Below are 12827 nucleotides of genomic sequence, written 5' to 3'. Positions count from 1 at the left end.
CCTGGGATGGGAAGCCAGAGGTCTGTGACTCATGGGAAGGATTTCAGATCCTGAATTAACCACAGATGCAACAAGAGGAAACCATGTCCCTTTACCTCCCTGCCCCTTTTCTTGGAATTTCCCTATGGTTAATGAAGAGTATTTATAACTGATTCACCCCAGTTTATTGAGATCTGAGGCCTCAATACAGACTCTTAGTCCAAAAAGACCACTCTAAAGTCATGTGTTCACCTGCTCTCTCTATAAAATACCTGTCAGCTTAGGAAATAATATTTCTTAGCTTCTTTTCCCCACTAGACTACAATCTGAAAGCAGGGTCTCTATTTTGTTCACTCCTGCATACCCAACCCCAGCATAGCACATAGCAGGTACTAAATTTACTGAAGAAGAAAACTTCTTGGACTTCCCTGGTGGTGCAGTCATTAAGAATCTGCCTGCCAAGGCAGGAGTCATGGGTTCAAGCCCTGGTCTGGGAAGATCCCACATGCCGCGGAGCAACTAAGTCCGTGTGCCACAACTACTGAGCCTGCGCTCTAGAGCCTGCAAGCCACAACTGCTGAGCCCATGTGCCACAGCTACTGAAGCCCATGCACCTAGAGCCCGTGCTCCGCAACAAGAGAAGCCACCGCAATGAGAAGCCCGCTCGCCGCAATTAGAAAAAGCCCACGTGCAGCCATGAAGACCCAACGCAGCCAAAAATAAAAATTAATTAATTAAAAAAAAGAAAACCATCTTGCTGCCTTTCTAGCCTCATCTCCACACCTGCTCTCCACTTCCTGCCATGTGCTACAGTTATGTGAATCCATAGTCAGTCTCCTCTAGTGGATGCAAACTCCTTGATTTGTTTATCTCTATATGTCTCACCTTCTTTTCATGCCAAGGAGCTGGCACAGAGCAGGTGCTCAACAGATACCTGCTGAATGTACGGAACCTAGCAAAACATAAATATTCATAGGGAAACTACTATTTTCCAGGTAATGCCCTAGGCACTGGGAAAGATAGAAGACAGACATGGTCTCTGCCTTTGTGGAGCTTACAATCTAGTTAAAAAGACAGACATTAAAGAATAATCACATAAGTAATTAATTCATTACAAGTATGTTAAGTATTGAGAGGTACTTATGAAAGCACACCACAGGAAAACTTAACCTAATATAATATAGGGGTCAGGATAGGTGTCCCTAAGAAAGTGACACCCAAACTAAGACCCTGAAGGTAATTTGGAATTAGCCAGGCAAAAGATGAAAAGGAGGAAGAGGAAGAGAGGAGAACAGCAAGTATTCCAGGCAAAGGGAACAGCCACAAAGCACAGCACAAATGAAATCCCTGAGGCAGAAAGTAACATAGTGCCTTTAGGGCTGTTTGTCTGGAGAGCTGGAGTAGGGCAAGTAGCAAGCAACAAGGCTGGAAGCTTTGTCCTGGACCTGCATTCAGGTAAGCCAATGACAACAGCTGAATTAAGTTCAAAGGGCCATTAAAAAGATCTAGATAGGGTCTTCCCTGGTGACGCAGTGGTTGAGAGTCCGCCTTCCGATGCAGGGGACACTGGTTCATGCCCCGGTCCAGGAAGATCCCACATGCCACAGAGCGGCTGGGCCCGTGAGCCATGGCTGCTGAGCCTGCACATCCGGAGCCTGTGCTCCACAACGGGAGAGGCCACAACAGTGAGAGGTCCGCGTATCGCAAAACAAACAAACAAACAAATCTAGATAGCGGACTTCCCTGGTGGCAGAAGTGGTTAAGAATCTGCCTGCCAATGCAGGGGACACGGGTTCAAGCCCTGGTCTGGGAAGATCCCACATGCTGTGGAGCAACTAAGCCCGTGCGCCACAAGTACAGAGCCTGTGCTCTAGAGCCTGCGAGCCACAACTATTGAGCCCACGTGCCACAACTACTGAAGCCCGTGTGCCTAGAGCCCGTGCTGTGCAACAAGAGAAGCCACTGCAACGAGAAGCCCATGCACCACAACGAAGAGTAGCCCCCGCTCACCACAACTAGAGAAAGCCCACGCGCAGCAACGAAGACCCAATGCAGCCAAAAATAAATAAATAAATTTATTTAAAAAAAAAAAAAGATCTAGATAGGGAAGTGACATTCACTCGTTCATTCATTCATTCAACAAATATTTATCGTGCATCTACAATATGCCAGGCACTGTTCTAGGTGCTGGAATGACAAGATCATATCTGGTTTTAAAATAGATCTGCCTGGCTACAGTGTGGACAATGGTTTGGGTGGCGGTGGGAGGTGTGAAAAGGCAAAAATAGATGCCTTTGTGTAACACTCTGGGACATAAACTAGACTCATACGTTGATGAATGAACATACAGAGAGAATATTCACAAGCTTAAATAAGAACGCATGTACCACAGTTATTAAGCTATGTATATAACACACCAAGGTGTAAAAATCAGAATTCATGGGGAGAATTCTGAATGGATATTGACTTGTAAAACTTGGATCAGTGTTTCCCGAAATCTGGCGAAAGAGATCTTACAGTTCATCACCCCACGATCCTCCACGTAGAGAGACAGAGAGGAAAACTGGCAGGCGTGTGCACCTATTAGGTGCCTGTCTGAGTCCTCATAACCCACACTGTGGGAGCAGCATTCCATTTGACAGATGAGGAAATGTAGGCTCAGAGAGTTCTACCACAGCCCCGAGCTCACAGAGTGCAGTGGTATGGCTGAGATTTACAGCTGAGGCTGCAAGCTCCACGGGAGCGGGAACGCGTCTGTCTTCCTCGTCACTATGCCAGTGCCCCAGGCTGAGGTGCCCTCAGTGTAGGTTGAATAAATGACTCTCTGACCATAAAGCTCAAGCCCCTTCTAGTACTTCTAGGCTGTTATAGAGGAAGAAAGCTAAAAGCAAGTATTTATATAAATGCTGGAACCTGAGAAGCCAAGGATATAAAAGGCTCCACCGGGAGAAAGGGGCCTGGGGGAAGGCCTTCTAGAGAAGGTGGACCCAGTGCCTTGGGATGAAGCACATGGTAGATAAGAAAACTGACAAATGGAAATACGCGTTTCCCTGCCCTTTGAGAATAAGCTGAGACTCAGCAGCTGCAACCAAGCAAGGAATATGACAAGGTCTAGGGCAGAGCAGCTCTTACCTGAAGGCTCCCAGGCCATGGGAGAAGATGATCAAGGGGTATCCAGAGTCCTTTGTCTTAAAGGGGCCATTCCAGCTAACAGGCAGGCGACAAGATCCTAGCAGAGACAAGGGCTATAGAATCTCCGGCTGAATGCGAAGGGCAGCCTGGGCACAGGTGTGATGAGGACATGTGGCCCTCCTCTCAGGAGAACTACCTTTTGCCCGAGCAGCCCAGGACAATCAATCACCTATTCTTTCCCCTTTTCTCCCCTAGCGAGCATAAACACAACAGAAAATGGGCAGATAAATCCAAAGGGGAGGTACTGAACAACTTACAGACTAAGTCCCTGAGATGCCAAGGCAGTGGGTAGAGTTCCTAACAGTGGGGCCTTTGGGGAAAGGGGATGATTCAATGTCATCTGACCCAGAAGAGGGAGGAGCTAGAGAGGCAACTGCAGGAGACAGTATGCTCCTTGGCAGTTAAGAATGTTTCTTTGATCTACACTATAGCTGGCACAGAGTGAAATTAATACGTGCTGGATAAATGAGTAATAGCCACCATCCATGGAACACATTCTATATCCCAAGCACTGCACTAGAGTACATGTTTTACATACGTCCTACACTATAACCCCGCAAAAGCATCAGATACTCAGACACAATTTAAGTAACTTGCCCAAGCCCCACAGTAAATGATAAAGTCTGGATTCGAATCCAAGACAGTCTAATTCTATAACCAAAGCTCTTATGTACATAATTCTCTCCACCTCTCCATACCACACTGGCTAATGGATGCCCCATTACAAAAGGGCTGGGCAAAGCAAACTGTAATATACTGTGTCTGCCTTGGGATCTCCTAGGAACATAATCAAGCAGCTGGGAGAGAATCTTACCCACAACCATGTTGAACAGCAAACCTCCCCAGCGCTTATTAAACTTCAGGTAATCAGCCAGGCCAGTGCAGTACTCATAGCGGGGAATCCACAGGGGCTGCTCTGTGGTCTCTTCTGCCTCTTGGCAGGGGTAGAAGAGTCGAAAGAAGCTCCCCTGTAAGGAAGGAAAGAGAGCAGCAGCTCAGAGCAAGAAGCCCACGCATGGCTAGATGTCCCAACAGACACATTCAGCAGGTGTTTGGGGCACCGGCAAAGCACCAAAACAGGGAAACTTTACCTTCAATTCATATACCTGAATTTTGTATTCAGAAAATCCAGAAAGAAGCGATTTTATGTTTAGCATACATGTAAGGCTTATGTCATTTCAAACAGCCAACTGTATTTTGAATTACGTCTGAGGGGTACTACAATATTCCCAATGCTTGAGATATCAAAAGATTTAAATCTGGCCCTGAGCCCAGGCCTGGAGGAGTCCCAGGAGCGAGGGATTAGCCCTCATGCTGAATGGGGTGGCATTGGTGTGTCACCTAGGACAATCCTCCAGGCTGACCCCTGGGAAGCAACAGCAGCACACTCATTTTACATGGGAGTAGGTGAGAGGTTACCAGGAAGTATGTGCCTCTCACAAGGGAGGGGGGAGTTCAAGGGCCAGCAGAGAATAACCTAGGAACCGATGGAGGGAAAGTCCCGAACCAAAGTACCAGAGGGAAATAGACGAAGGCAGGAGAGGAGAAAAAGGAGACTATCTTCCTACCCGGGTCAGGGAGTCAAAGGTCAATGGCACATGGTCCGCTGCTCTTCCTCTCATACACTCAGATTAAGATGAGATCCAAAACCTTTCCAGGATCAGGCATCTGCTCTCAAGACATCTGAGAGCTACCTTTGAAGCTAGAGGCCCCATTTCCCCTGAGCCAGAAAAAGAACCCATAATCTCTTGTCTATTGAGATGCTTCTAATTGGAAAGAGGAAGAAAAAGGTCAGGGAAAAGAGACCTAGGGGCTCTACACCCAAATCCAGACCAGCTCTAACTCAGTTTCCCCCCACCTGGAATTGCAGCATCAGACTCACTATCGATAAGTCCCGTGCAGACAGAAGCAGCGGAGACGTGCTGGAGACACTTACCTGGAGACTCTGACCCTCCATCACATCCCCACAGCCTACGAGGTGGGATCCCGTGACAGGTGGAAAGCCCACGGACTGGTTGACCCCCATTTCACCACCAGTTGAACTGAACAACGACTTGGGCCGTGGCTGAACTTGATGGCTGGAGGGTGGAACACAGAACAGCCTCTTGCTGGTTTCCTCTCAGCTTCCTGTTGCTTATTCATGTCATCTGCCACCCCTATCCACCCCTCCTTCCCGCCGGTGACTCAGTCAATCTTCCACATCATCCACTTTGCTACACTGCCTTTACTAAGGTTTAGGGGCTGCTTTTTCTGTTGTTGGTGGTGGAGAGGTAAGGAGATGGTCATGAAAAGGAAAGAGAACCTCCATACGCTTCAAAACCCACTAACAAGTGTTTATCTGATAATGTGCCCAGCACAGCAGTTACTGCTGCATGGACTATAACACAGACCTTGTCCTCATGAAGCTAAGAATAACAATTACTACCATCAATTATTTACTCTGTGTCAGCACTGAACTAAGCTTTTTACATACATTGCGTCATTTCATTCTCTCAATAACTGAGGGTTAGACCCTGTTTTACCCTGTTTTATGAGGAAACTAAGGCATGAAGAGGTTGAATAACTTCCCCAAGTCACACTGCTTCTAGGTGGCAAACTCAGGTCTGTCTAATCCAGACCTGAGCTCCTAACCCTCACTGATCCTGTTCATGGGGAGACTCAGTTACATATATACAAAATCACTGACCGAAACTATTAACTATAAAAGCACTTATGCTGGGCCTTGAAATATAAGGAAGATTTTAGAGGCAGGGGAGAAGGAAAGCATTTCTAGAAAGGACATAATGTAAGAGCAGAAAGGGATAGAGATACAGAAGAGTATAATGTGGGCAGAAAATCAAACAGGAGCCTTCAACATGGCAGGTGTGCATGCTCTGACTAGAAAACATTCCTGTAACTTGGCTGCTTCTTAAATTGGGGTTAATGCCACTGCTCTCCGTCCCTCTTCAATCACATCATCACAGCAGCATCACGCTTACTCTGTGCCAGGAACTACACCAAGTGCTTTACATACATATATTATTTAATTAAATCCTTGCAACAATCCTCTGGGATATGTATTGTTATTCCATCTTACAGATAAGGAAACTGATGCTTAATAAAGTTAGGTAATTTACCCAAGAACATATAGCTAGCAAAGCCAGAATTTGATCACGGGCAGTGTGGCTGTGACAGTGGAGAATGTGATCAAACTTCTTGATATCCACTCTATCCTGCCCTCCTACACAGAAGCCTACACAGAAGTGATTTGGGTGGGGCTGATACCTCACTAACTTCTAGAGTTGGGCCAATCATCCCTTGGCATCCCCATCAGTATCCGGATGAAGAGTGGGCTCATGACATAAGTTGGTCCAACCAGAGTAAAGCCCAGGACTTTGGTTTGATGGTTAAGGGTGGAAAAGTTCTTTCTTGTTTTGAGCTAGAGTGATGTGCGGATATGAAGCCTTGAACTGTTGCAGCCACTCTGCTACCTTGTGGATGAAGCTACTTGTGGAGGATGGCAGAGCTGAGAGAATCATAAAGAAATACAGTCATATTTGTGAAGACTGTAAGAATCTCTGGATTAGATTGTACCTGAAACCTGACCCAGTCCTAGACCTTCTAGTTACAAGAGCCAATAAATCCCCTTTTTTATTTAAACCAACTGGGTTTAGATTCTATTGCTTGAACCAAAAGCACCTAAACAGATACACTGAGTCCTGAGCCACATTTTCAGTCATTACATTATTCTGCTTTCTTTAAGATGCTCTGGGATGGATCAGAAAGTTCAGGTCAAAGCATGCCTGGGCAAGAAGAGAACTTAGAGATCATTTCTCCTCACAGTCATCCTCTGCACCACCACCCCCTCAGCCCAGTATATAAATGAGCTTTACTGATGAAGAAATCAAGGTTAAGAGGTTAAGCGAGCTGCTCAAGGTCACCAGAACTATTATAACACATAGATCTCCTCACTGCCAACTTCCAATTGTCTGATCTAATGGAAAACCCCTGACAAGCAATAATACTAATGTCATTCTATTTAACTTTGGAAGATAATAAGTGATATTCTTTCTACTACAGACTTCTTCATTTTGTTTCTCTGAAGCAAATTTAAAAATAAACCTAATTCATTTTAAAAAGAAGCTAAGCCCCTGAGGCAGTCAGTGGACTATCCAGCCAAAAGGAAGCTGAACGTGTGCTGCTTAGTCTCAGACCCTGACCTTTTCCCCTTGAAGGCAAATGTACAGAGGACCCACGGCGGGTTGGCAGGGGGCACAGGACACGACACCCACGTGACAATGAAGCAGCGGCAAGTTCTCACTGCCATAAAAGTGGGTCAGACAAAATACTGTGGGAGTTCCAAGAAGAAAGAGAGCTCCTTTAGCTTGGAAGTGGAGGGCAGGGGAAGACGGGAAGATTGACTTTCGAGTGGAAGAATGTGTGAGCAAAGGCACAGAGGTGAGAAAGCACACTTGAGAAACCTCGAGAAGTTTGTGGTGGATGCAAGGTGAGAAAGGACGATGTGACCAGATTTGGAGGGTAGCAGTCCCTCAAGTGCTAGACTAAGGAGTTGGAATCTACTCTGGAAATGAGGTCGTGGACATGGGAGATATAAAGTCTGAAAGACCCAAGTTTGAGGCCCAGCTCCTTCGCTGCCTAGCATTCTTACCTTGGGCAAGTTACCTGATCACTCTAAGCCTGATTCCCCATCTGTACAATGGGAATGCTACCCATCCTCATAAGGTTGCTATGGAGATAAAATGAAATAATGCATTTAAAGCACCTAGTGTAGTACCTGGCTCTTAGGAAGTATCCAGGAAATATTTGTTGATTGTGTGAAAAGTAGAAACAATAGGATCTGGCAACTAAGTGGATCTGGGGAGTTATGGGAGAGGGAAGAGCCAAAGATGAGTCAGGTTTCAACACTGCGTGACCAGAATGATAGTAGCTTCTTACAGGAAGAGATGTTGGTCTTAATCAGAACAGAGAACACTACGTGAGATAGGAATCAGGATGAGAGCACTTGAGAACAACCAAACAGAAGGGAAGCACAACTCTCTGGCAGTCCTGGAAAGTTTCTGGGAAGGTCATCAACTAAATTAAACTTGGAAATAAATAAAAACTAAAGAAGCTAATTGGCCAGAGTGAGGCTAACATGAAAATGAATCTGCATTCCCTGGGCTCATACTGACTGATGCACAAGTAGAATGGGAAGATGGGAAAATCCAATCTGACTTGCAAATTTTGCCTAAGAAACATCCACACCGAGCATCCAGAGTTATTTCTAATAAATGCCATGGAATTCTCCAAGGAAATCAGCCCAGGTGTCTCTACCTTCTTTGGCTCACCTTATCTAAACAATTTGCGGTGGTGCCTGCCTAAAGGCCTCTCTACCCATCCAAACCTGTCCCAACCATCAAAGCCCAGTGAAATCTCTGGTCCTCTGTGAAGCTTTCCCAGTCCTTCCAACCTTCCCTCCTCTCAACTTTGAGTACTGTCTGCCTCCCTCACCTGATAACCGATCACAGGCTGCCTCAGGACAGCTCTTGAATTAGTACGTATTCTAGCAGTTTTCAATCAGTAACTTGCCTCCAATAAGTGGTCCACGTAGAATCTAGATCAGAAGTTCCTGAAACTATTATCACAATCAACTGGAAAACTTTTCAAAAATATAGGTTTTAGGGCCCCCATTGCCAGAGGTCAATTAGCTTATAAAGCTTCCCAAGCTTTCTGATCCCCAAGGTTCAAGAACCTCTGGTGCAGATGGTACCCAGGATTTTTCTTTTATTCAGACGTGTGCATGCAGCAAGTATTTACTGAGTGTATATGGTATTCCAGCCCACCATTTTCATATTAATGAAATGATAATGACTGTGATACCACTTGGTTTAATCCCCATGGCCACCTAGAAGCATGTTCCTGCCAGTTACTAGGCTTAATGCAGTGCCCTCCATATAACTGGTCTCAACAGTCAGTTTATCCAATGAATGCTACTTAATTTTTTACACATGTATGCCTTATCTCTTCAGATATACTACAGAGGTAGACTGTGTTTTACATTTCTGTGGAGTCCAAACCATCTATCCTCATGCTTTCTCCACATAGTAGGGACCCCAAAAATGCTTGCTTTATTTGGCTTTGATTTAAACCCTCTCAATTCTTTAATCTCTGTCTTTTTGATCTAAAAATTAGGCTATATGGTATAGTGGGGGAAAAAAAGGCTTTGGTGACAGTCTGAACTCCACCTCCATCACTTAACTGGCTGTGTGACCTTGAGCAAGGGCCTTCAATTCTAAGCCTCTGATAACTTCTCCACATGGTAGAAATAATAAATCACTCATGAAGCTGCTGATGAGGATTGAATGAATGTATGTAAAGCACGTGACATATAGAAGGTACTATAACCATAACAAACTACATGACCTCTCTCAGCCTAAGTTCCCTATAAGTAAAATGAGGACATTTCATAAGTGAAAATTAATAAGAAAAGTGATATTGCCTAGGGCCTGGTACATTTTAAGTGCTCATAAAATGCTAGGAATTAATTAACAATGCTATGTCTCTCTTTCCTCATACCCAGGTAAGCTTTTTTTTTTTCCGGGATTTTTGTGGTTTTCTGGATTAAACCCTTTGACAAAATGGTTTCTTTCCTCCTGGCCTTTTCGAGTCTGAGACATCGCTCCCAAAACCAGCGTCTACTAAACAGGCCCAGAAGAGCCCAGAGGGAACGGATAGGGCTTACACTGCAGCTGTCCATCTCCTGCTGGGGCCCCGTTTCCAGTGTTCAGGGACCACCCTTCGGCCAGCTGTGTGGACTTTTCATCACTGGCTATTTCAGGACAGAGTCCAAGACAAGCACTTCTCTGGGGCTTCCTTCCAGACAAAGCTCTCTGGAGTCTTAGAGTTCATTAGTCTGTGGTCTCTGGGGAAGTGAGGAACTAACATCCTGCTCTCAGAGAATGGAGACACCAAGTGCTCAGGGGCAGGTTTGAGCAACAAGGGGACAGAGCTATAAAAGGAGCCAAGATAAGAGTTTTTCAGAGCATTAATAATTATAGTAAAAATAATCTCTCGCTTGTGGAGGCTTTACAGTTTATAAAACACTTTCACACGTATTAGCTTATTGGCTCCCCAACACTGCCTCATGCTAAGACGGAGAGAGCAACTGTCATCTCCATTTCGTATTATGGGTTGACTTCCAGTCCTGGGCACTTCCGTGGATTGTGAAAGAAGGAATGGCGACCCTTCTTTCACTAGTATGAAAACCAGGAAACTGAGGGTAAGAGTAAAGCACATAAAAAGTGTGGAGCACAAAGAAGGCCACGTTTCAGAGAGGTGATGCCGTGGGCTCGGGGTGGGGCTGTGGGCTCCGAACGAGAGAGCTCACCGTGGGATTCCAGGGGCGCCGGGAGTGAAAGAGCAAGAGGATAGTGGGAGAATAAAGGGTGAGGGCGGATATTGGAGGTGTTTCAGTAGGAAACAGAAAAGATAAAGGACTAATGTGGATTAGCCTGGGATTAAGACGAGAAAGCCCCCCAAACCGACCTGGAATGTGAGCAAGTCTTTAGACCCCTCAATCCAGAATAGAAGCTTTCTCCAATCAAACTTACCCAGTCAAGTGGACCTCTCAGAAGCAACCCAAAAGGTCAACTCGACGGAAACGAGAAACTGCCCAGGAGCCAGTGGCCCTTTGGTAGTTGTAGTTTCTAGAACTCGAAATTAGCGCTTAAAACCATTTCCCGCCTCTCTGTCCGGAACTATAACTTCCGAGGTGCACCGCGCAAGATTGCACATTACGACCCGCCCCCCAGGACTACGATTCCCAGAGGTCTACACGGCCCCTCGTCTTGGTGTGAAACCGCCCAAGGGCCGGAATGCGGTGTGATTCCTCCCCCTGGTGGTCGAGGAGCCGCCACCACGATTACAAAGCCCGAGCGGAGGGTTACTGCTTATAGTCCCGGTTAGTAACCCTCCGCCTCACCGTTCCTCAAATAATTCCTGGGCGTGCCTGGAGATAACCTGGGCTTTGCTTTATTCTCAGGGCCGTGAGGAGAAGGTCTGAGCTTGTTTGGTTTTTTTTTTTGTTTTGGGGTTTTTTGTTTTTTTTTTGCGGTACGCGGGCCTCTCACTGTTGTGGCCTCTCCCGTTGCGGAGCAGAGGCTCCGGCCGCGCAGGCTCAGCGGCCATGGCTCACGGGCCCAGCCGTCCCGCAGCATGTGGGATCTTCCCGGACCAGGGCACGAACCGTGTTCCCTGCATCAGCAGGCGGACTCTCAACCACTGCGCCAGCAGGGAAGCCCGTGAGCTTGTTTTGTGTTCTCCACATTGTGCTTCCAGTGAGAGTATAAGACTGATCATTCAAATTAAGGGCGCATTTCCCACCAACCTTACCTGTTCACACTTGTGGTATTCCATTGTCCTTCTTCAGAAACTCATGGCCAAGAACTGAGAGGAACCTGAGAGATTCCTCCCCGCCCCTCCGGCCCCAGCCGCTCCATCCATCCTCACTTTGCTGACACTATGCTGATTCTTAGGGACACACTGGTGTGTTCTTAGGAACACACAAGTTACTGTCGCTAACCTTGAAAGAATTCACAATCCAGCGGAGGATTCCGACAAATGAAGAATTACACGGTAATACGAGCTCTAATGGGGAAGACGCGAGGGGTTATAGGAGCCTTCTTGAAAGGCAGCACCTGCCCAGGCTTGGGAGAAATGGGGTGGTGTCTTCAAGGTTTCTTGGCGATCTTAGAGAAATGTTAAAATTGAGAACTGAAGGAATAGGACTTAGCCAGGAGTACGGGGAGTATGAAGAATGTTTTACACTCTGGCTGGAGCACAGAGCGTGAGGGATGGGATAGAGAGGCACACCTGAGGAGGGAGGCAGGACCACATCCTCAGGAGTCTTGTAAACTTCCATAAGAAAACTGGATCATCCTGGCAGCTCAAAAACCTTCAAAAGGGCTTCCCTGGTGGCACAGTGGTTGAGAGTCCGCCTGCCGATGCAGGGGACACGGGTTCGTGCCCCGGTCCGGGAAGATCCCACATGCCGCGGAGCGGCTGGGCCCGTGAGCCATGGCCGCTGAGCCTGCGCGTCCGGAGCCTGTGCTCCGCAACGGGAGAGGCCACAGCAGTGAGAGGCCCGCGTACCACAAAAAAAAAAAAAAAAAACTTTCAAAGGCTTCGTACTACCTGCTGAATCAGGTCCCAACTTCTCAGCTTGGCATTCAAGGTCCTCCCCAAACTGCACCCCCCCAACCCATCACCACGACGTGCTCTGAAGTGTTGCTCCTGGCGTCCTCTGACAGGAATCGCCTTTCTTCGGCCCTGCCGCGCCCCCAGCTACGGTCACCTCCTCACCAGTCTCAAGATGTAGCAGGTTCTCATTGTTACCTCCACACTTATTTTTTTTTTTTTTTTTTTTTTTTTCGGTACGGGGGCCTCTCCCGTTGCGGAGCACAGGCTCCGGACGTGCAGGCTCAGCGGCCATGGCTCACGGGCCCAGCCGCTCCGCGACATGTGGGATCCTCCCGGACCGGGGCACGAACCCATATCCCCTGCATCAGCAGACGGACTCTCAACCACTGCGCCACCAGGGAAGCCCATGCTTCAGGCTTCTTTAGACTCTCCTCTCCTCCTGACACTGTCACCACCACCATCCTTCCAGGAACCAAGAT

General features: G+C 47.1%; 1 protein-coding gene across 1 annotated transcript in view; it reads right to left on the bottom strand.

Annotated features, from left to right (window-relative positions):
• The window catches only part of PAFAH2 (platelet activating factor acetylhydrolase 2), a 31993-nt gene extending 21208 nt beyond the window's left edge, over positions 1 to 10785 (bottom strand). The window contains exons 1-4 of the mRNA XM_082666470.1: positions 10761 to 10785; positions 5108 to 5249; positions 3986 to 4139; positions 3112 to 3208 (exon numbers count right to left, since the gene is read on the bottom strand). Coding sequence (XP_082522596.1) covers positions 3112 to 3208; positions 3986 to 4139; positions 5108 to 5197 — 341 coding nt within the window. The 5' untranslated portion in view covers positions 5198 to 5249; positions 10761 to 10785. The remainder of the gene's footprint in view (positions 1 to 3111; positions 3209 to 3985; positions 4140 to 5107; positions 5250 to 10760) is intronic.
• Between the last annotated feature and the right edge of the window lie 2042 nt (positions 10786 to 12827).

This window comes from Grampus griseus, assembly GCF_964374135.1.
Source record: "Grampus griseus genome assembly, chromosome: 1".
Classification (NCBI taxonomy): domain Eukaryota; kingdom Metazoa; phylum Chordata; class Mammalia; order Artiodactyla; family Delphinidae; genus Grampus; species Grampus griseus.
Note: the sequence above shows the minus strand (reverse complement) of the source record. Positions and strands in the feature narration are given on the sequence as shown.